Source organism: Oryctolagus cuniculus, chromosome 2, assembly GCF_964237555.1.
Source record: "Oryctolagus cuniculus chromosome 2, mOryCun1.1, whole genome shotgun sequence".
Classification (NCBI taxonomy): domain Eukaryota; kingdom Metazoa; phylum Chordata; class Mammalia; order Lagomorpha; family Leporidae; genus Oryctolagus; species Oryctolagus cuniculus.
In genome coordinates, this window is record NC_091433.1 from 174656403 (window position 1) to 174681009 (window position 24607).

Sequence of the window (24607 nt, forward strand, 5' to 3'; positions counted from 1 at the left end):
TGTGTGGCCCAAACACAATGACCTCTGTTTCTTAGGGACCTGAGGTTAAATCTGAGTGTTTCAAAGCACTTTCTGGTTGCCAAAAGAACCAGACTTGAAAAGCTGAGCTCAAGAAGCAGTTCTTCGACTGTGGCTCTCAGCCTCTGGAATCATGGGAACAGCGGCTGGCCCTGGAGTAAACCGTCGGCGGCATCAGTGTGTTCACCCTCTGAGGCGTGCACGTTTGGGCTGCTCACCCCCAGAAGGACGTGGCTCTTGAAGTATTCTGTCCCTCTGGTTAGAGGCCAACTGAGAGTGTCTGCCCCCTTTCGTGAACACAGTGCTCACGCAGCATGCCAGCCACACGGGCTCCACCTCATTGACTCGTTGCGGTGGAACATTCAGATGAAGGATTTGGCCTACTCTGCTCTTCCAACATAAAACACAGGCTGTACCATTTGGAGATGCTTCTGTTGAGACCACAATTCACTCCTGAGATCTCAGTTAAACAAGAGCTTAGGGATAAGCTTTGCAAATTCTTTTAATCCTTTGGACATCGAGACAGTGTACAATACATATGAAGTTTCCAAGCATACAGCCAAATAAAAAATGAGAATTATTAGCCTAGTCATAGAATTAAAAAAAAAAAAAAAAGCCTCAGGGAGTCTGACTGTGAGTGCATCTAGAAAAGTCCTGTTCATCCAGCTCTATGTCTTTTGTAGTCAGTCTGGTACCTGGCCCAAAAAGTATGCTTCAGTGTTCATGGAGTTAAACTCAGATCTCGCCTGCGAGCGCATGAGAAGTACACCCCGTCTCTACAAGGGTTAAGACCTACAAATCTCAAAAAGACTCCATGACTACCCTGAGACTAACTGGAAAAATGCATGGAAACTTGTATCTTTCTTGGGAAATAAGGCTGAGCAGAGGCAATGGGATAGGTCAGAGTGCTGGGCTATTGGCATTTAAACTGTGATGTAATTGATAATTCTCCGGCCTCAACCACACTGATAGGATTCCTTTTGCAATGATCTTCACTGAGCTCACCTGTATGCAAAATGTGCTGATCACTGGCAGGTATTATGGTTTCCCTGGAGACAGTGAATCCTTAATCCGCCTTTTCAACACTAGGGAGAGTTCAAAAGACTCACAGTACAAAGAGACAGCTTCGTAGCTGGCAGTATCAGAGGAAACTCGGGGTAGCACCCATCTGCAGAAAGGAACTAGAAAATAGGTCCTGCTACCCACCCTCACACGGAGGCCAGGATTCTTCCAATCATAGACACGTCTAGGGTCCTCTCACTTTCACGGAAGAGGCAGGGCGGCTGTGCTGTGCCCGCCAATGTCTTTCAAATCATGGGACGTACCTAGAAGGTAGCACTATTGTATGGGATGCTGGGGAAAACGGGCGGTTGGCAGAGGTCACTGGCTGGGGGCTCCAGTTCCCCCCAGGACTATCTGTGGCTGCCCCTTGAGCCAGCTGTATGTGGGAACACACTCACCAGCAAGCTTTAGAGAACAGTTAAGCACCTGAAGGTCTGTTCATAGCTGTGTGCTGTGAGTTCAGCAGCTTGTGCCAAGTACTTCATCTCTAGTTGCTTTAGTTTCCTCCTCTGTGACATAGACATAGTAAGGACCCCAGCCTCACAGGCTGTTGGGAGATGTCCAATTATGAATGTAAGGTACTTATAGCGAAGTACTTTGCCTACAGTGAGCACTCAACAAATGACATTCTCTATACAGAACAATAACACTATTATCAACTAGAAGTCACTTCTTACCACCTCAGCAGCCTCTGGGAATAGATTTGATGGAAAAAAAAATACCAGGTTGACGGGGACTGAAGAAAGGGTACATACCTACCAGTGAGGTAGGTTTTTATTTATTTTTTTATTTTAAAACTGTGATAAAATAATAATTTTTTATCATTTTAAATATTTTTAAATGTACAATTAGGTGGCATTAAGTGCATTCCCACTGTTGTGCAACCATCACCATCATCCACCTCCAAAACGTTTTCATCACTCCAAACCAAAACTCCAGACCCATTAAACATGGCTTCCCATTCCTCCTCTCCTCAATTCTTGGCAACCGCTGTTCTACTTTCTAGTAAGTTACCTCACGTAAGTGGAGCCACGCAGCATCTGTCCTTTTGTGAGACGTCTGCCACTCTTCACTCACCAGAAAGCAGGGGTTTAAGTTTAGCCAAAGGTCATTTTTAGCCCAGAAGTCACTCCCGAAAGTCTCTTTCTTATGTGTGGCCATCTCAAGAATTCGGATGACCTTTCTGGAGGAAAAGTGTTCCAACAGCATTTCGAGTTCCAAACCAGATCCTGTCCATGTATAGTATGACTGCACAGAGGGTCTGGTCAGGCCAAAGAGTTCAGATTAGCAGGAGGACCAGGGATTTCTAGGTCGGAATGGGCTCCAGGTTACACTAGTGAGGGCCTCACAACACATTTGTTCCACGTGACCATTACTCATTCTTCCTTCACCTAGATGCTCACAAGCTGCTGAAACTCAACAGACACTAAACTGGGCTCAACATCTCCAAACTGGCTCCTCCTGGCATCCCTGCTTCAGCTCATGGCATCATGAGCTACCCAGATGCCTAAGGAAGAAACCTGGGAACCATCTGAATTCGTCTTAGTCCCTCACTTTCCACTTTGGATCACATGTTTTGCTAATTTTACTTCCAAAATATTTCTCAAATCATCCCCCACCCCCTCCCCACTATTCTTCCTATAACTGTTTTACTTTGGATCAATCATCTTAGCCCAGACTGTCTTTTTAGGTCTCCTGGTCCATACTGTAAAGCATCTTCCACATCATGCCAGGATAGTCTATTCTTCAAAAGCAAGAACAGGTAACTTCTCCAATGAGCATTCTTCAGTAACTCCCTGCTACCCTTAGCATAAAGTCAACTTGTCAGTAGTATATGAAGCGCTGTCCATGTTCTGGCCTCTGAACACCACATTAGCTCAATCTCTCACCCCTCCCTGAGACCCACTAAGCATTCAAGAAACTCTTAGCCACGTACAACAGTTCCTCACATACACTCTACTATCTCTTCCCACAGTGCCTTTCTTTATGGCAGCCCCTCTGCCTGAAATGCTGTTAACAGCCTTCCTGCCCTGCTAGGTTAGGTGTCCCTTCTCTGTGCTCCCATATGGTGTACACTTAGCATTGTTCTTTAAATAATGTTTTGTTACTATTTTTGTATGTTTATCTTCCCCACTAGACTGAGACATTTCAGAGCAGGTATCACATTCATCCTGGCATCCTCTGAGTAATGACAGCCTGAGCCAGAGCAGGTGGCTCAATACGTGGTGAAAGAAGGACTCAATCAACACACAAATGAATAAACTACAGCACAGGTCAGGCGAGAGGCCATGGGAAGGCAGATGGAAAGGAGGCAGGGAAGAAGTAAAGCTGTATTTGCAGATGACATGATCATGGACACAGAAATCCTAATGAATCTAATAATAGTCAATCAAAAATCAATTATATTTCTAGATATTAACTATGAGCAATTAGAAAATGAAATTTAAAAAAACACCCTCCATTCATCTTAACTTTAAAATATACATTGGAGGGGCCGGCACTGTGGCACAGCAGTTTAACACCCTGGCCTGAAGCGCTGGCATCCCATATGTCACTGGTTCGAGACCCTGCTGCTCCACTTCCAATCCAGCTCTCTGCTATGGCCTGGGAAAACAGAAGATGGCCCAAGTCCTTGGGCCCCTGCACCCATGTGGGAGATCAGGAGGAAGTTACTGGCTCCTGGCTTCAGATCGGTGCAGCTCCGGCTGTTGTAGCCAATTGGGGAGTGAACCATCAGATGGAAGACCTCTCTCTCTCTCTCTCTCTCTCTCTCCCTCTCTCTCACTCTCTCTCCCTCTCTCTCCCTCTCTCTCCCTCTCTTTCGCCCTCTCTCTGCCTCTCCTCTCTCTGTGTAACTATGACTTTCAAATAAATAAATCTTTAAATATATATATATGTTAGAATTAATTTAACAGGCCGGCGCTGCGGCTCACTAGGCTAATCCTCCGCCTTGCGGCGCCGGCACACCGGGTTCTAGTCCCAGTTGGGGCGCCAGATTCTGTCCCGGTAGCCCCTCTTCCAGTCCAGCTCTCTGCTGTGGCCCGGGAAGGCAGTGGAGGATGGCCCAAGTGCTTGGGCCCTGCACCCCATGGGAGACCAGGAGAAGCACCTGGCTCCTGCCTTCGGATCAGCGCGGTGCGCCGGCTGCAGCGTGCCAGCCGTGGCGGCCATTGGAGGGTGAACCAACGGCAAAGGAAGACCTTTCTCTCTGTCTGTTTCACTGTCCACTCTGCCTGTCAAAAAAATAAATAAATAAATAATTTAACAAAAGACATATAAGACCTGTATACTGAAAACATTGACATGAGAAATTAAAGATAAAAAAATAAATGGAAACATACACCATGTTCATGAACTGGAAAACTCAATATTTCCAAGATGGAAATTCTCCCCTAATTGAGGAATGGATTTAATGAAATCTCAATCATGATTTTTGTGAAGAAACTGACAAGCTGATTCTGAAATTTAAATGGACATGCTAAAAACTCAAACAGCTTAAATAACTTTGGAAATAGAAATACAGTTTATTTATTTATTTATTTATTTATTTGACAGGCAGAGTGGACAGTGAGAGAGAGAGAGAGAGAGAGAGACAGAGAGAAAGGTCTTCCTTTTGCTGTTGGTTCACCATCCAATGGCCGCCACGGCTGGCGCGCTGCAGCCGGCGCACCGCGCTGATCCGATGGCAGGAGCCAGGTGCTTCTCCTGGTCTCCCATGGGGTGCAGGGCCCAAGCACTTGGGCCATCCTCCACTGCCTTCCCGGGCCACAGCAGAGAGCTGGCCTGGAAGAGGGGCAACCGGGACAGAATCCGGCACCCCGACCAGGACTAGAACCCGGTGTGCCGGCGCCGCTAGGCGGAGGATTAGCCTAGTGAGTCGCGGCGCCGGCCAGAAATACAGTTTAAAAAGTTATACTGTCTGATTTTAAGACTTTAAAGTGAAAGAACAGACACATAGATCAATGGAACAAAATAAAGAGTACAGAAACAGACCACACTTATATGGCCAAGTGATCACTGCTAAAGGACTCAAGGTAATTTCACAGGAGGAAAGGATAGTTTTTTCAGCAAATGGTGCTGGGTCAGCCGGATGTTAGTACAGGGGTGGAGGGGAACAATCACATCCCGTACCTTGTAATATACAAAAATGAACTTGAAATGGAATTCAGTCCAACATTTAAGAGCTCAGACTAGGGACCGGTATTGTGGGGAAGCAGGTAAAGCCACCACCTGCAATGCTGGCATCCCATATGGGCGTCGGTTCAAGTCCCAGCTGCTCCACTTCCAAAACAGCTCTCTGCTATAGCCTGGGAAAGCAGTGGAAGATGGCCTGGGTCCTTGGGCCCCTGCACGCATGTGGGAGACCTGGAAGAAGCTCCTGGCTCCTGGCTTTGGATCAGCACAGCTCATGCAGTTGCGGCCACATAGGAGAGTAATCCAATGGATGGAAGACTCTCCCCCGCCCCGCCTTTCTCTGCCCCTCCTTCTCTCTCTGTGTAACTCTTATAAATAAATAAATAAATCTTTTTTAAAAAGAGCTCAGACTATAAACTTTCTTAAAAAAACAACTTAGAGCCAGTGCCGCGGCTCACTAGGCTAATCCTCCGCCTAGCAGCGCCGCCAGCACACCGGGTTCTAGTACCGGTTGGGGCGCCGGATTCTGTCCGGTTGCCCCTCTTCCAGGCCAGCTCTCTGCTGTGGCCCAGGAGTGCAGTGGAGGATGGCCCAGGTGCTTGGGCCCTGCACCCCATGGGAGACCGGGAAAAGCACCTGGCTCCTGCCATTGGATCAGCGCGGTGCGCCGGCTGCAGCGCGCCGGCCGCGGCGGCCATTGGAGGGTGAACCAACGGCAAAGGAAGACCTTTCTCTCTGTCTCTCTCTCTTACTGTCCACTCTGCCTGTTAAAAAAAAATTAAAAAAAATAAAAAAAATAAAAAAACAACTTAGAAATTATTTTTGAGGGCCCAACGCCATGGCGCAGTAGGTTAATCCTCCAGCTGCGGCACCAGCATCCCATATGAGCAACGGTTCTAGTCCGGCTGCTCCTCTTCCAATCCAGCTCCCCGCTGTGGCCTGGGAAAGCAGTAGAAGATGGTCCAAGTACTTGGGCCCCTGCACCCACATGGGAGACCCGGAAGAAGCTCCTGGCTCCTGGCTTTGGATCAGTGCAGCTCTGGCCATTGCGGCCATCTGGGGAGTGAACCAAAGGAAAGAAAACCTTTCTCTCTGTCTCTCCCTCTCACTGTCTGTAACTCTGCCTCTCAAATAAATAAAATCTTTTTTTTAAAAAAAGAAATTATTTATGAACTGGAAAGGTAAGAGTTTTTTAAGAAGGACACAAAAGGCATGGCCCATAAAACTAAGAACTGATAAAATGGACTGCATAAAAATGAAAGCTTTTCCCTTTGGGGAAGACACAGCAAAGAAAATGAGAAGACCCTGCAAATACCTGCAGAACATATAACTGACAAACGGCTTGCGTCCCAACGTGTAAAGAACTTACACCTCCAAAACAGACACTTGACAAATTACCTTACTTGGATGGCAAACACTTGAAAAGATGTTCAATGTCACTGCACATTAGGGAACTGTAAATTAAAACCAAAATGAATACTACTCTACAAGAGGATTCCAAAAGGTTATGGGAAAATGGAATTAAAAGCTAAGCTTATGGTGGTGCAAAATTTTTGGAATCCATACACATTTTCTTTCATAATATGCATTTCCCATGAACTTTTAAAAGACCCCCTAAAATGGCTATTATTTAAAAAGACTGACACTACCAGGAATTGGAGACGATGTGGAAGAACTGAAATTCTCACGTATTAGTAGTGAGAATGTTAATTTACAGGCCTGTGAGAAACCACATGGCAGTGTTTCACTCAGTTACACATACATTCACCATATGACCACCCAGCATTCCCACTCCAGGGCTTCTCCCAGGAGAAGTAAACACATATGTCCACACAAAGACTTGTTTAAGGAGCACTGTTCTTAATGGTTGCAAACTGAAAACAACTAATATGCCCGCCCACCATCTGGCAAATGAATAAACAATGAAACGGGAACAAGGACTACTACTCAACAATAAACAAGAATCGAACATCAACATACACAACAACATAAACAGATCTCAAAAAACACTATGCTAAGAAGTCAGATATGAAAGACTACCTACTGTAGGATTCCATTTTTAGAAACTGGAAACAGAATAAACTAGAGTAACAGAAAGTGGTGAGTGGTTATGTGGGACTGGAAGTCCAGGTTGGGACCAGGTGCATGGCATGTGAGGAAATTTCTCCAGGTGAAGGAAGTGTTCTGTGGCATAATTGTGCTGCTGGATTTATGACTACATGTGGTTACCAAAATTCATTAAAATCCTTACTTAAAATGGGTGACTTTTACTATATGTAAATTTTACCTCTAAAAGATGAGAAAAAATGTGTGTGCCCCATGGATTCACAAAAGGTGAAACTGGGCAACAGCATGCGTAATACTTGTAAATGGAAGATTCATTAAATCTGAGCACTATTTTCTAGTATTTTGCTTCGGCTGAACATACGCTTCTTCAGGCTAGCACTGAGATGTCCACAGCGCAATACTGAACACGTGCTATTGTAAAACTGTTTACCTTTCTTGGTATCTTGGAACTGAGCCACTCAAACACAGGAAAACTACTTCACTGCACTATAAGAAACCTAGTTTCTAGCCCTGTTCTTGCTTAGCACGAGCATGCATGAACTCAGGCAGGAACTCAGCCTTCTCCCTAAGCAATCTGAGGTCCCTGGATCAGGATAGCTGGGAAGCTGGACAGGAAGAAGGTGATCTTTATTTGTACTAACTTCTAACTGAAATTTAGCATTTCCTCCGATTAGGATTATTTACAATAATCTGCAGTAGTATTAGCAGTACTTGGATTTTGTTACCTATAGAAATCACAGATATTTTTATGTCACATTATTGTGCATATCGCAAAATATTATTTATACTCATCACTATTTTGAAATTACAGTGGTTATTGGATTTGACACTGCATATTATTACTTAATTTGTTAATAAGGAAGTTCTTATATCCATATCATGACTTTAAAGATTTGATAACAGACTTTTCATATAATTGTTTTCTTTTGTCACACGATTTATTTCAGGCATGTAAAAACAGCATTCTAACGTATGGATAGATATGATTCACCAAAGGGGTCCACGGCACAAAAAATGTTATAACTCATTACAGCTAGGTGAGCTCTATCCATTCTAGTGCTAAAAACCATATTAAAAGCTGACATCAAAGCTCATAGTCTAAGTGAAATAATTAAAAGCACTTCGAAACTGTAAGGTGGCATGCAAATGTAAGAGGCTGCCTTATGTAGGCCCATGAATGAAATCCTGTTTTTAACAGTTTATTAGCTAGACGTATTTTTTAGAAAAGATTTTTTTGAAAGGCAGAGAGGCAGAGAGGAAGGAGGAGGAGGAGGCGGTGGAGGAGGAGAAGGGAGCGCACCAGAGAGAACAGCTTCACTTCTGAAATGTCTGCAAGAGTGGGGCTGGGGCAGGGCTGAAGCCAGAGCCAGGAACTCTACCGGGTCTCCACTGGGAGGCAGGGTCTCAAGTACCTGAGCCATCATCTGCTACCTCCCGTGCACATTTGCTGGAAGCTGCATTGGAAGCGGAGTAGCTGGGACTCAAAGCAGGGCACTTCTATATGGGACATGAGAGTCTAAAGTGGCAGCTTAACCTGCTACACCACAGTGCCCGCCACTAAACGTATTTTCTTAATTAGACTAAGGGAAGAAAAATGGGAAGCAATGTCCATTATTTGGGACCCCATCTCTTCTAAAACAAGGCTTTCAAAGTTTAGATCCTGACTTGTTTGGACCCTAATTTTAACAAACTGCAAAAAACAAAAACAACCCCCAAAACGTGTCTGAGATAAACAAGAAAATCTGAGGGTTTAGCATATTAGATGATATAAAAGAATCAGCTATAATAATGTTATGGAGATAGATTTCTAAAAAAATCTTTATCAGAGATACACCTAAAGTATAGGTAAAATGACATACTTCACTTTGCTCCAAAATATCCTGGAAAATTAAACAGAATAAATTTAAAGAACAGAGGGATCAAAGAAACAGGCACACAAAACTGCAGTGTGGGTTAACAGGCATATGAGGTTGATATATTTGTTTCTTTACTTTTGTATTTGTTTGTTTGTTTTTTATCTCATAGGCCCTCAGGACAGATCTAATCCCCAGAAATGTCTGAATTGTATTTAGGTAAGAAAAAAGAAATGAGATCATGTAAAGGAGCATGCAGTTCGCTATAGTTCCTTCCTCTCCCTCTTGGTTTAGCATCTGGTCCATTTCCAAGTCAAAATCACTTCTCTGGCTCCCAGAGCTATTTGACCTTGTAAGGTCTGCATGGGCTTTGTATGATAAACTATTATCATTGACCACATGCATTCATTACGTTTAAACAGGTTAAATCAGGTTTTTGGTAACCAGTAGCTGGTTCATTTTTTAATTAAGCCATTTAGTTTTGCTTTTTCAATGGCACAGAGTGATTCTACACATGGAGTTACTAGGCAGGGAGCTGCAGCTGGACAACCTGTCACCACCACTGAGGAACCACTCCAGCGTCCTACCTCGCTGCCATCAGATAGCAATGATGCCTGTGGTGAGACATCCACTCAGGTCCCTGAGAGAAGAGCTAGTCTCCAATCTCTCTGATCTGTGCATGGTGGGACATCAGCCCTCTGCTCTTGTTCTTGGAGCTGACAGGTCCCCTGTGAAGTTCTGAAGGGTCTCTAAATTCATTTCACACTTGGGGATGCTGCTATGCAATGATCTGAAGCAGTATAGTAACACAGTTTAGCATATGGGATCTGGACTTAGTTGCTTGCTGTGTGTCACAATTTTATGATGTGTAGAGTGGAATGACACTTGTCACTATCCTCTGAAAGAATGTTGTGAGCATTAAATACCATGATATATGCCAAGTACTGCAAACAGTGTTTGGTACATGGTGTATATTGAATACCTGGGAAGTTTACCATCTTCAACAGCTCATGTTCTAAAGGAAAATAATAACCCATGATTCATCAACGTCAAGACACTTCCATATCATTTCTTAAAAGAAGGTTATAGTGAACTAGATCAACACAAGAGTTACTCTTGGTCAACAGTTGCTTTGTTTCCTTAAGAAAGATGCCTTCAGTGGTTACCATTTGTTCATATGAAACTCACTTTGGCAATTACTTTAATCCAATAATCACAATTTAAAGGAAACATACAACATATATAAGAGGGTACAGGAAGAAAACATTGTGTGATTGACTGTGCATCTGATTCACAACCTCTTTCCTCATGAGAAGTCCTTTAAGAGCATTAAAAAGATGTCATGTAAACCACAGGTACTACAATGAAGAGAATATTTCCAATGAAGGCTTATGAAACCAATTCTTAAACTAGTGTCAGAAATTACAAAACAGACTTTTTGAAAGTCAACTCTCAGAGTTGAAACAAGAGTTTCAATCTGAGTCAAGACAGGGATGGTGGTTGCTAGGGGACCACTGCTGCCGGCGTCACCCATGGGAAGTCTCAGGATACAAATTAACCAACATGTTTCCAGTATCAAAAGGACCCAGCAGTTCTCATAATTAAAGCAAAACAGACATTCAGAAGGATTCTTTTATCTTTTCCCATTTTAAATAATATACATAATTGATTGGTTACATTTTTTGCTCATAATCATTAAAGTTAGAAGTGATAAAATTAAACAGAACCTTTATATAGGTCTAATAGGAGGCAAACATGCTAATTGTAAATCATATTACACTTTTTATTGATTTCATTTGAAACTAATTCTTTCTACACTTGATCTTAGCCAAAAGGCCGAGAAGCGATGAAACAAATTCTTTCTAATTCTTACCACTTTATCAATTCTGATTTGCTTGTCAAAAATATTCATTTATATAAAAATGTGATTTATACTCAAAGCACGCAAGCTTTGAGAAACATCGCAGATCTGGTTTTACTGAACTGCCTAGTAGCCATCTTGTCTGCTACTTGCTAAATATTCTACAACAAAAGCTTGTTTCTGTGGCCAGGAGATGAAAGTCTCCACCACACTGCTCAGGAACTAGGCAGCTGCAGATAGTTTCACCTCTCAGTGGCGAGACGATGGTGGGACACCAATGCAAATACTTTTCTGGGCTGCACTAGGAATCCTGCAGACTGAAACAATCAGAGCTTGGAAGGGGCAAGTGTAGCAGCCTTTGATTTTCACAAGCTGTCCTGAGTTCTAATTTTGTAGCCTTAATTCAGGCCTATAAGGAAAGAATTATTTAGGTGACTAGTAGAATTAAAGTTATCAATTCCTCTGGCTTAAAAAAAAAAGTTGTCAGAAATTTAACTCTGAAAAAATAACTGTTTTATGTACTTAGTATAAGCTTAAGATCAATACAGAAAAAATATTCAGAAACTTGCATGGACATGAATCATTTAAAATAAATAAAAGCATCAGAATAAGAATTCATCATTCACCAGACCACATAAACCCCCCTACTCCCACTGCGTAGAGATGTGCTAGGAATAGTAGACAGAACAAAACAGACAAGGATTTTCTCTTTCCTCCTTCAGAAAGTGCTGCATTGTTGTGGTTACATTGTAACATATATCAACAGCACATATTTGATAACTAATAGCACAAACAAGGGGGTGGAAAAGGAGCCACATTGTTATATTTTATGAAGTTGTTATGTTTTACCAGAATGAAGTCACCATTAACCCAAAGTAGAGTGTGTTAAGTTAAAGAGGCACATTGCAATCTCTAGAACAAATCACTAAAATAAATTTTTTAAAAAATATGGCTTGAAAAAAAGGAAAAAACATCAACAAAGGCCTCTTCTTGCTCACTGTGCCCTTATCACAACCACTCAGGCCAAGCTCTCTGTTGCCTTAGGGCTTTTGCGTAAGCTCCTTCCCCTAAAACACCCTTCCCTGCTCGCTGATGGTGTTGTTAAGTCTCAGCTGAAATGTCACCTCCTAGGAGCGCACTCATCTTCCATAACCACCCTAACAACAGCCCCCTCTTAGTCTCACAGCCCTCGGCTTTGGCCCAACAGGGTACTGTCAGCATTATGTATTTGTTTGCTGACTTATTATCTGCCCCCCTTCATATATAACATATGAGAGTGTCTTTCCTTCATATATCATTTTGTGCCTTATAGTGCACATAGTAGGCAAGTCACAAAATATTTGCTTTTAAATCTGCACAGCATTATACTCTACCTGCATCTGATCTCTTTCTCATCACCTAGACCACAGGCTGACAAATGCCATCTCTAAAGGGTCAAGTAGCACACTGGCTCTACTGCAGAGTCCTCCCTTTCTGTTTTGTTTTTCTAACAACAGTTTAAAAATGCAGTTACACATGCTCTGTACTGCCGCGGAAGTCACCGATAACATTCTCCCCTTCCAAGCAGCAACCCTACTACCTCAGGCAGCTGCCTCCTCTTGTGTCTGCCTACAGTGCAGCTGACCAGGGCCCAGGAAACACAGCAGAGGCCCCAGTGCCTGCTTCTGGTCTGTGCTATCTCACCTTGCTGTGTAGTCCTCCGCCCACCCAGCTTCTGAAAAGACTGGCTTAAAGACCACATCTACCTCCAGAGGAAAGAACAAGTTGGAAAATGTGAAACCTCCTAGTCAACCACGATGAATGATTCTTAGATGATGGCCAGGGAACCTTCCTGAAGACAGTTTCTGGATGGGAGCATCTTTCTGCTCCTGCTGCAAGGCCGAACCCTGAGACACACTGATAATGGATGAAGGAGGGAGGAAGGAGTGGTGGATAAGGAAGCTCCACAGGTGGCTCCACAGGGCCACAATCACCCTGGAGCTATGGGAATGCTGGGGCACTGCAGGGTTTCCCAAGAGGTCCCAGCATCTGTACAATGTTTCCACTAAGGCACCCTGGCTTCTGCACAAGTCAGAGCCATATGCCTCATTCCTCTGGCATCCCAAAGGCTCAGAATGATTGCCAGACCTGCCCTGTGGACAGCTGTCTTCCCGGGCCTGAGGAGAACAGAGGGAGGACACAGGAGAGATGCTGTTTTGTGTCCTGTTGATTCTTCGATGGCCTCAAAGCAGCAAAGCAGCCACAGAAGTCTGGTTCTATCTCCAAGTTCTTTTTTACCTCTTAAGATCCTACAGTCATTCCTGGCAATGTTCTTTGTTATGTCTTTGCCACTACATATTCACCTCCTCATCACCATGGAAGGAAAACAGGGAACAAATGGTCCCTTGGGCACTGTAACCAAGCAAGCAGATGCTTCCAAGGGAAGGTAAGGCAGAGAGGCTTAACTGCATGACTGAGGAAAACACATTACCTAACCAAGCCTCCCTCGGATGTAGCAAGTCCTACGTTTTAGATAAGAAAGAAGAAAAAGGGTGCAAATAATGTATATAAGGCAGGCTGTGAGTTAGTGATGGAGCGGGAAACAGCATCAAAGTCCCCTGATTCATACCCAAAGCCTCATCTGCCAGCAGGGCCAAGAGTGTGGGCAGTGACACTAAGAGACAAGGTGTCGGGGGAAGAAAGAAAGGACAGCTTGAGGGAGCGCTTTGGAAAGAGCTCATTCAACACATCCCAAGGTCTCCTGCAGCAGCTCCAAAGAATGCCTGGGGTCCTACGTTTCCTGAGAAAGTAACTCAACGCTAAGTTAAAATATGACAGGGGAACTTAATTTTGCATGTCTGACTTGGAGAAGCTAAGTAGTAGGGTGGAAAAGGAGCTGTAAGAAACACTGGACACATGGGACAGGGTGAAAAACACTCTACAGAGAACAGACCTCCAAAAGCAGCAACAATTGCTAAAAGCACCGAGTGCCCCAATAGGGAGTCGGCAGGGTCCGAGAGGAGAACTGTTTTCATATCTGATCAGTGTGAGTAACAATCCTTCTGCTAGCAGCCAGGGTTTGGATGGTATACATTCTCCAAGGGTTCATGTGCTGGAACGTGGTCCCAACGTCACAGTATTACGAGGCAGTGGAATCTCTAAGAGGTGAGGCTCAACTGAAGGTGGTTAGGGATTAGTGTAGTTCTCTCAGGAATGGGCTGTTAGAAAGCAAAGCCACTCCACAAACTCTGCCCCTTCTGCACGTGGCTGGTTCCCTTTCTGTTTCTCTCTCATGTTAAGTGGCCAAAGGAGCCCTTACCAGAGGCTACACAGATGGGGTTGCCAGATCTTGAACTTCCAAGATCCAAAATTGTGAACTATTAAATCTCTTTTCTTTATAAAGTACCCAGCCTTGGGTATTTTGTTATAGCAACTAAAGATGGACTAATACACTTGTAATCTACAGAATAGTCATTTTGGAGTTGCATGTGGAAAGCATAGGTTAGAGTTGAACAATGTCAAGAATGTATATTTTTCCTCCGATGTCTGACATGATCTAACATCAACTGAAAGTATAACCACAGCTAGGAGACCAAAGGCAGTTACAGGAAAGAGATCTGAGATGTCATGTCACTCTGGGGTGAAGGGACTAGCTGAAGAACTGATCTAATTTACTATTTGCAACTGGCCAGTTGTGATGGGGCTGTCCATAGCCACTCTGGAGGCACCCAAAGGTCATCACTCTCACTTGAAACAGAATACAGGCCCCTCTTGCTGAACTAAGCTAGGAGGATCACACCACACAACTGCTTCAAGTGACCCGAAATCAACCATGGATTTAGCCAGGATCTGGGGTTAGGACAACAGGTGAGAAATACAACCACTGGGGGGGTGGGTATTGTGGCACAAGGGGTTAAGACACTGCTTGGGAGAGCCCACATCATAGTCCCTAGGATCAAGTTCCAGCTCCACGCTAATGCACATGGGAGGCAGCAGATGACGGCCCAAGGGCTCAGGGTCCTACCACTTGGGCAACTCGGATGGAGTTCTTGCCTCTTGGCTTTGTGGGCATCAGGAAAATAAATCATGGAATGGAAGATCTCTCTCTCTCTCTCTCTCTGTCACTCTTGCAAATAAATAAAACTTTTTAAAAAATACAAAACAAACAGAATCACTGAGACCAAGCTGATGAGGTGAAGTGAGTATGGCAAATAACAAGTGAGGTCTCACAAAAGATCTAAGAATGCAAAATCAAGGTAAAAAACACAAGGTCAAATAGAAAGAAAGTGGTGGTTGGAAGCACCGGTGTTCAGCTAACAGTAAGGCTGGAGAAGACAGAGAGCAGAGACTGCCAGAAGGCCTTAACTGTGAGGCTTCCTCCTCCTCTGGCCCCACGTTGTGGGCAAGCTCCACATGCCACTGCTTGCATGAGACCTGACACTCAGGTTCCTTGAGCACATACAAGGAGACGAAAGCAGAGGGTGGCTTGTCCTAGTGATTTGAACAAGGTGCAGTGAGAGGCACCCACAAGATTGAAATCTTCACCTCTCCAACTCTGTTTATTTGTGCATGTAATTAATACAAACTGATACGTTCGTATTTTCCAGATGCATTTGAAAAGCAGGCCCTAAGGTGTGACAAGTTATCAAGTAGGAGTCAACACACAGTGCTGCCCAACAAAGTGGAGATGTCTGGGCAACACCTGAAGGGCACAGCCCACTCTCAGTTATCGCCCTATGGAGCCAGGATAAGGTTTTACAAAGGCTCCCTGCCTTCTACCACTATGGACACTTTTGGGTTTCTTCCCTTACTATCTGTTGATGTGAGGTTGAGTAAAAAAAAATAAATGGACTTAAAAACTATTTTATCTCATCATTACACATTATGCCTGTGTGTGTGCTTGTCACACTTGTTCCTCATGAATATGTACAATCATGTGTCAGTCAAAAATAAAAATGAAACCATTTTATTCATGCTACTTAATTTAAAGGTAGAGCAACAGAGGGCAGTAGGGAGAGAAAGATCTTCTAAATATTGGTTCACTCCCCAAATGACCACAACAGCTGGGTCTGTGCCAGGCTAAAGCCAGGAGCCACGAACTCCATCATGGTCTCTTCTATAGGGGTGGCAGGGACCCAAGTACTTGGGCTATTCTCATAGCCTCGTAGGTGCATTAGCAGGAAGCTGGATTGGAAAGAGAGCAGCTGGGATTCAAACTGGCACTCTGATATGGGATGCCAGCATAGAAAATGGTAGTAAAACTATTTTATTAATCTAAGCAAATCACAACCCAGAAAGTAAATCTGCTGAGAAAGATAAATCTCCCAAAGTCTCTATACTGGCTGAAGCCTTGGCCAAATGTGGCCTAAGTTTTTCTCTTTATTAAGGTCTAGGGCAAGTTTTATACACTGAGCAAAACCTAACTCAAACCTGAAGGAGCAGACATTGCGCACACTAAACTACTCAAGAATGAAGGTCTTGGGGCTGGAATCGTGGTGCAGTGCACCTGTGAAGCCAGCATCCCATATGAGTATTAGTTTGAATCCTGGCTACTCTACTTCTGATCCAGCTCCCTGCTAATGCACCAGGGAAAGCAGCAGAAGGTGGTCGAGTGCTTGGGCCACTGCACCCACTTGGGAGACCTGAATGAACCTCCTGGCTCCTGGCTTCAGCCTGGACCAGCCTAGGCTGTTGCGGACATTTGGGAAGTGATCCAGTGGACAGTAGATCTCTCTCTCTCTGTAACTGTCTTTCAAATAAATAAATCTTTAAAAAAGAATTAAGGTCTTGGTTGACTTGCCATTTGAACCTGACACCACGGGTCACTGATAATTATATAACAAGGAAATGAACAAAAGTGACTTGAAACAATCAATCAACAGAAAGCTGGACAAAAGTTTATTGATTGCCTATCATAATGCAACAGTCATTTAAGTGTGTCTACTATGTGGACAATAATGAGGCATGATGTTAGGGATACATTAAAGCATTGCCCCACCTTTAAGTTATGCAAGAACTATTTCAACAAGTCCATGGAATAAGAATATGAGACTTTTGATGCCAAAAAATGTAAAATCTATGCAAAATTTTCTCATAATATGCATTTCCTATAGACTTTTTGAAGAGTCCTTAAATTACATACTATCAAAGTTGTATACTTCTCACTTAATATAGGGTGATAACTCAATGATCAAAGAAAGTATGTTTTGAATACTTCTGAAAGTTTTGAGACTTCACAATAGCAAAACTTTGAAGAAGAAATCTGTCTGGGGTGGGGTTTCTCCAGCTGGTAATACTGGTATTTCGGACTCTAGGATTTTTGGTTGTGAGGGGCTCCCCTGTACATTGTAGGAGGTTTAGCTGCATTGCTGACCTCTACCCACTAGATGCCAGTAGCAAGCACCCCCTCCCCACCAAGACAACAAAAGATGTCTCCAGAAGTTGTCAAATGTTGCCTGAGGAGCAAAGCCATCCCAGTGGTTGAGAACCTGGTCTAGAAATGTCTTCTTCATAAATACACACATGCATATGGTTTAGAACATTTTAAATGTATGCTGGAAAAAAAAGTATACTCACTGTGTACAAGAAAACAAAAATCTCTCCACATCAGCAGCAGAGTGAGTTTTGTAAAGCCTTCTGCATCATATTCCACGACACCTCTAAGCAACAAAAACATACACACACAAACAGAAAACCCTCATAAAAATAAGGCATAAAAGGTATACAACTAAGAAAAGAATATATTCATGAAGTCAGGGTTATTGAATCTCAGATGGAGTTACGATGAGTGAGTACTATCACAGGCAAGCGTGGGCTTTGCACTGACAGCACCCAGGTTTAAGTCACGGCCTTGCCATTTAAGGTCTGTTATGACCTTTGGATCCTAGTTTCCTCATCTGTCAAACAAGTGCAGTAAGATTCTCAACCTTCATTTCAGGGTTATGAAACAAATAAGAGAAACCATAAAATGCAAATGTTTGTTAGCTACTAGCTATGAAGAAAAGGACAAGTTCAGCAATCAGGCCAGCATAATAGTGTCAAATGTCATCATATTATCTTTTCAGGGGTTGCTAAGTATTATTTTCACTGAGCATTAAACAGTAATGAGTAATGACAATATTACTAAATTTGGGATTATATATTATCTTTCTCCCAAAGTACGTGGAATCCATTTGTTTTTGAGTCCTTCAGACTGAAGATAAGGTAGCAAGGTTAGATGACTGGATGCTGAGCACAGATGGGAGATGTGTATGTCATGTGTCAAAGCGAATAGCTCCTGGCCACTGACAGGACCAGGCCGAATTCTGGGAGGCTCATCTCAGCCATGTCCCTCAAGAGCTGAGTGCGCCATTAACCACACACTAAGGGCAGGTAGATTGCTCTCTCATCCTTACAAGGAGGCCTTGATGTTCTTGGCGATGCCCTCTTCCTGACTGGATCAGGCCAGTCAGACCACTGATACTCAGGACCCCCCCCCCTTTTTATTTAAAGATTTGTTTATTTATTTGAAAGGCAGAGTTACAGAGGGGCAGAGGCAGAGAGAGAGAGAGGTCTTCCATCCACTGGTTCACTCTCTAGATGGCTACAAACGGATGGAGCTGGGCCGATTCGAAGCCAGGAGCCAAGAGCTTCCTCTGGGTCTCCCACGCGGTGAAGGGGCCCAATCACTTGGGCCAGGGCCCAAATAGCCACAATGGCCAGGGCTGGGCCAGGTTGAAGCCAGGATCCAGGAACTTCATCCTGGCCTCCCACGTGGCTACAGGATCCTAGGTTCTTGGGCCATCTTCTACTGCTTTCCCAGGCCATAGCAGAGAGCTGGATGGGAAGTGGAGCAGCCAGGACTTGAACCGGCGCCCATATGGGATGCCAGCACTGCAGGAGGCAGCTTTACTCCCTACTCCACAGTGCTGACCCCATGACCTCCCACTTAAGCAAGAAGGGACAGTTGCACCCCTTATGAAGGCAAAGGAATAAAAACAAGGCTGAGTGATCTGCTCAAAAGTGGTTTGTATTATCACTTGGAACTGCTGACTTAAGTCAACAATCCTCCATCAGTTTCTTCCTCCTATGAATCTATAATTACCCCAATGCTGTAACATGGAGATTTGTACATTTTAGATCCTGTATCCCATAGACATAAACAAGCACACAGTACCTTTTAGCATGCATTCGGTGAATAATACATGTTTATAATTTAGTAAATGATTCTATAGAAGCCTGCACTATATGCATAAGAAGACATCCACAAAAATATACATAAAAAAGAGTAATTTTGAAAAACAAATGTAAATGCAATTTTCATATTCTCTTGCATCCCAGTGGAGAAGGCTGTGTAATTCCTGGGGAGTGCATGCCCACTTCTGATCCAGCTCTCTGCTAATGCTCCTGGTAAAGCAGCAGAAGATGGCCCAAGAACCTAGGATCCTGTAGCCACGTGGGAGGCCAGGATGAAGTTCCTGGATCCTGGCTTCAACCTGGCCCAGCCCTGGCCATTGTGGCTATTTGGAGAATGAATCAACGGACAGAAGATCTCTCTCTCTTTCTCTTTCCCTCCCTCCCTCCCTTCCTTCTCCCCTCCTCCCCTCTCTATCTCTCTTACTATCCCTCTGTAACCCTGCCTTTCAAATAAATAAATCTAAAAAAAAAAGAAAAAAAGAAAAGAAAATTGTGTCTCACGGCATGGTCAGCCTTATTTTTGTTATCTTCTTTTTTCCTACTCCCAATTTCCTTTTGTCCTAAGGTCTTCATTTACTTATTTAAAACTTTTATTTTGTGTCACTGTCTACACATTTGCATTATTTACAAACCTCCTCTAGAATAAGGTGAGCTATAACCAGACTGCTGCCTCGTTCCACCCAGTGAGTAGAATGCTTGGCCTTTCAAAGAGCATGAGGAAAACGCATTGTGCACCTGCTGAACTAAGCCCCTGTAGAAGCCCAATGAGGTCTCTGATGGCATTTAAGGGGCAGGGCTGAAGGGCAGCACAGCCACTGGCAGCCAGAAGGCCATCTCACAGGACAGCAGCAGCAGGAGACTCCACTCGGACTGCAGTTATGAGTTCTCCTCTCCCCTTTCCTTGCCACTGACCCTGGATCATCTCCTTCCCAAACCTGTGTGGCTCTGCCTCTTCTATGCATGTGACTTCCATCAGGTAACTGGACTTACCAGTTTCAGGGCTGCCTTCAATAACATGTGTCAATAATGCCTGCCTGGCTCACCTCAGGACTACTGCGAGACAATGTAGGAGGAAGGTCTCTGCGGACCGCAAAGAGCTCTGCAAGCAGTGGGCAGTGCCCCACCATTACTGGGGTGTCTGGGGCTGGTCACGCTGCTGCTCCAGGGAAGCACTGCAGTCTACGCTTGGATGAAGAATGCTACAAAAATGTCTCCCCAGGAGCCCTGGTGACAGCAGCACATCACAGGTGACCCACTGCAGAGTGTCCTATGTAATACCAAAATGCTGTTTTCTGAATCAAGCATCCGTGTTAGGGTCATCGGCAAGCAAGGGCATGGTGCTGAATGGTTCAGAGAACTTACGTGCCAAAGTGACTGAGGAAAGCAGCAATGTACTCTCTTCTTTTGTGATAGCCTTGAATCACATACTGCACCTGGAAGAGGAACCCAAAGCTGAGAAGTGGTGTAGGACAATTTTAAATGCTTCATTATGGAAAATTTCACAGATTCACAGAAGCGGAAATAGTAAGATGAACACCAATATTCCCACCACCTATATTCAACAACTGAGAATATTTTGCCTTGTCACTTCATTCAGCCATCTATCTACCTACCCATCTTACCCATCAACCTATCAATCTTGCTGAAACATTTCAAAGGAAATTAGAGACATCATGACAGTTTGCCCTAAATACTTCAGTATGCATCTCCCAAAAATAAGACATTCTCTGACATAAGCACAATACCATTATCATACCCAATAAATTCAATGATCATTCTCTTAAATAATTCACTATCTTGTCCACTCTCAACATTTCTCAATTGTCCCCAGGAAGTTTTATAAAAATAGGTATACAATCAAGGATGTGATATTTTATCTACTTTTTATGCCTTCAAGTCTTTTAATCTAGCATAATAGTATCTCCTTGAGTGTGTGTATGTGTGTGTGTGTAAATGTGTATATGGCTGCACATGCATACATGACATTGACTTTCCAAAGAGATGGGGATAATTTTCTTGTATTATATCCAAGTTCTCTGCTTCCTTCCTCTTTCCTCTGCCCTGTGCATTTCCTTCAAATTGGAAGTTAAAGCCAAAGGTATGATTAGACTCAGGTTAAATATTTTCAGCAAGGAAACTTGTAGGTAGCACTGGGCTTGATCACTTAGTTAAGGTGATAGTAGCCACTATACAGGGATGGTTTCCTTTGCCACAATGAGTACAAATCATATCTACCTACCTACCTACCTACCCACGCATACATATACACATATGTGATTACCATAGTGAGTAATCAATGAGTGTACCCCTCCAAGGCATGGGAAGATAGAATATCTAATGGTTTCAATATCAATTGGGAGATTCTTATCTGAACCAATTATGTCAGGGTACACAAAAAAGGTGATTTTTGAATTCTATCATTCCTTTTGCAGTTATCAGATGATATTCTGTAAAGAATAGCTTTCTCTCATCAAGTGAAATTTTCTGGTTATCTTGAACTCCTATTGAAAAGAGAATAATGCTTAATTATTTCTTTTTGAAATCTTAACATTCAGAATAAGGAGGGTTACAATAGGAGATTTTATTTTTCCTTTTTATATTTCCTTGTTATTATCAAATGACAGTTTTCATTTAAAAAAAAAAAAACACAAAACCTCTGAACTCATTAAGCTAGGCATCTTAAAGTTAGTGATCTACCCATCAGTTTCTAACATGAAAATACATTCCTTATAATGTCCTCATAATGGATGAAAGAAACAGTGGGAAAGAGAGACAACCCCCACCCACCCCAAATTGTTTATTTTGGTTGTAGCCACAACTGTGTTTCCATGGCTAAGCACTTGGAATAACTTTGACACAATCAGTAGTGATAGCCACGTTGTACCCTTTAAAAGTGAAACAATTCTATTTATGTAATAGGGGTTTATGTCAATTTATAAAAACAGTGCTTACTTTGCAGGCTTAATGCAGGATCAGAAATGTTATTTTCGGAAAAGAAAAACAGATGATAAGTTTGCTTAAGTGGCTTTGTTTAAAACAGGGATGAAAACAGTTCTGTATACTTGATTTTAAAAACAGAAAACCATTTTAACAGAAACCCACAACAAAACTGGCTATAAAGACAGATTCCAACGTAATTATGGAAATTCATTTGAAGAGATTGTTTCTAAATGCAGCCTGCACTGTCCTCATTTGTAGCAAACAGCAGAACATCAATTCTAAAAGACAAGTAAGATTAATGAGAGGGAGCCAAGTAAGAAAAAATGGAGTGATTCTTATAGTTCTGGGAAAACAGTACTATATCTTTTTTTGGGGAAAATGTATGACTAGAAATTAATCTCAATTGGAGACCTTTAAAAATACTTTTCTTCTCAGTTCCGAAAGAGCAAATTTTCATTTTTCTCTATAATTCTGGGACACGGATTTGAAGGCAGCGCAAAGCCCTGGAATGTAAATAAGAATTCTGTCCTGGGATCAGTTTTGCAGAAGGGGGGGGGGGGGGATTTGGCTTGACGAGAAGCAACCACTCCACAAGAGTTGAATGTTCTGGGCCAGTCCTGAGACTGCAGAGTTGCCAGATTTTAGTTTTTATGATATTTGGAAAATAATACTGAAGCCTCTGAAATATTATTGTACTTCTAGAATATTTTCTATATGGGGATTAGCCATATTTTGACTGAGAGAGACAAACAAAAGATCTACCCCAGGCCAATGTGAAAAAGTCAGCAGGAGCAAAGAACACAGCACTCTGACAATTACACAACTTGAGTGCCAGTGCATGTGGGAGAGGAAAGAGTCAGCGGTGCTTCAGCTACTATGGCTGGACATAGACACGTAGATTCTTAACACTTTTCGGAAATCTCTGACAACTATTACAGTAAATCCAGCTATTTGCCAATGTAATGGCTGATTAATGAAGCTAAGAGAAAGCTACAGATAATCCAGGTGCCTGGACAGAACATCAATTGACCTGGAATTCTTGGCCCTGGGAGCAGGAGTCTACTTCCAGAAATGACAGGGAGAAACCAAGAACTAACTCAAAAAGTAGGGTACTGAAAGGCAGAAAGAAACGAATGCAGTTTTAAAGAACTTTTCTGGTATCAACTAATGGCAAACACATGCACAGCTGCATGTATGCACTATGTGCAGGTGAAATGCAGGGGTTCCAAAACTGAAAACCGTAAGAAGGCACAGAGCAAAAACTTAGGGATAAAGAAAACTCAAAAAAGGAGTGACTTAAATCTCTGGATGTAAGAGATGAAGGTAAGCTGGAACAGGCGGTCAGAATCCTCAGAAAGGAAGGAGGAGGACAAGGAATAGAGCAGTCACCAGATGCATTGTAACTCAAAGCAGGAAAGGCAGATGTGAGACGGAGGTTGAGACAGGAAGAGGATATGGGGAGGAGGATGGCACGTGCACAATGACTTGGGATCTGCGGTACTGGAAGAAGGAGTCTTCCAAGGTGGAGCAGCTGGGGGGACTTGCTTTTTACCTTGTTGGTGAGCAGGTGGCATACTTGAGGAACATAATCAATGAGGCAGCCTCCTCCTGGAAAAGCTGGGATATGAAGAGCTGAGGAGCCTCCAAGCGCACTGAAAGGACAAGAGTACAATGGACAATTCTCTTAGGGCTCAAGCAACTCACCAAGCGATACCCCAGACAGATGTGGCTTCTCTCAGCAAAGTCTGGCCACCAGCTGCCTTGAATTAATGACGGAGAGAATACGGGCTTCCCTTTTATGATTAAATTACCGGATTCATTCTTTTAAACTAGTATGTTCACATTACCCTTCATTAATAACAACTACAGATGTTATCACACAATGGTACGACTCAGCAAACGCTGGTTGGCACAGGCAAATGTCTTACTGACATACGTGGGTGAGATATGTTGTTGAAACACACTTTGATACTCTTCAATATGCTCAATTCAGTGTGGGGCAAAGATAAGTTATTCACTGAACACCTGAACTGAACCAAAATGGATTGACCCAACACTGTAACAATGCATTCAAGAGACCAGTTCTATGGCTCACCAGCTCTCTTACGTTGTGTGCTAACAGGTATACTAGAAAAAGGTATAGTCTAAACACAAAGGCCAGTCAACAATCATCAATCCAAACACTAAGCTACAATACTGATTCAGAAACAAGGTTCTAGAACTTCCATGGGGATTCCTCTTTCAATTTAAATTGAAACAGCATACAGTTATCAAAAGAAATTGTTGAGAACTGTATGGCAGGGGCCGGCACTGTGGTGTAATGGGTAAAGTTGCTGCCTGCAATGCTGGCATCCCATATGGGCACTGGTTTGAGTCCCAGCTGCTCCACTTCTGATCCGGCTCTCTTGCTATGGCCAGGGAAAGCAGTGGAGGATGGCCCAAGTCCTTGAGCTCCTTCACCTGCGTGGGAGACCTGGAGGATGTTCCTGGCTCTTGGCTTCAGATCGGCGTAGCTCTG

General features: G+C 43.3%; 1 protein-coding gene and 1 pseudogene across 3 annotated transcripts in view; both read right to left on the bottom strand.

Annotated features, from left to right (window-relative positions):
• The window catches only part of BABAM2 (BRISC and BRCA1 A complex member 2), a 502023-nt gene that overhangs the window by 65761 nt on the left and 411655 nt on the right, over nt 1–24607 (bottom strand). For all 3 annotated transcript variants that reach the window (XM_002709945.5, XM_051843055.2, XM_017340849.3), the window contains exons 8-10: nt 23642–23741; nt 20512–20582; nt 17551–17633 (exon numbers count right to left, since the gene is read on the bottom strand). In XM_002709945.5, coding sequence (XP_002709991.1) covers nt 17551–17633; nt 20512–20582; nt 23642–23741 — 254 coding nt within the window. The remainder of the gene's footprint in view (nt 1–17550; nt 17634–20511; nt 20583–23641; nt 23742–24607) is intronic.
• LOC127490379 (U2 spliceosomal RNA) lies at nt 10854–10982 on the bottom strand (annotated as a pseudogene).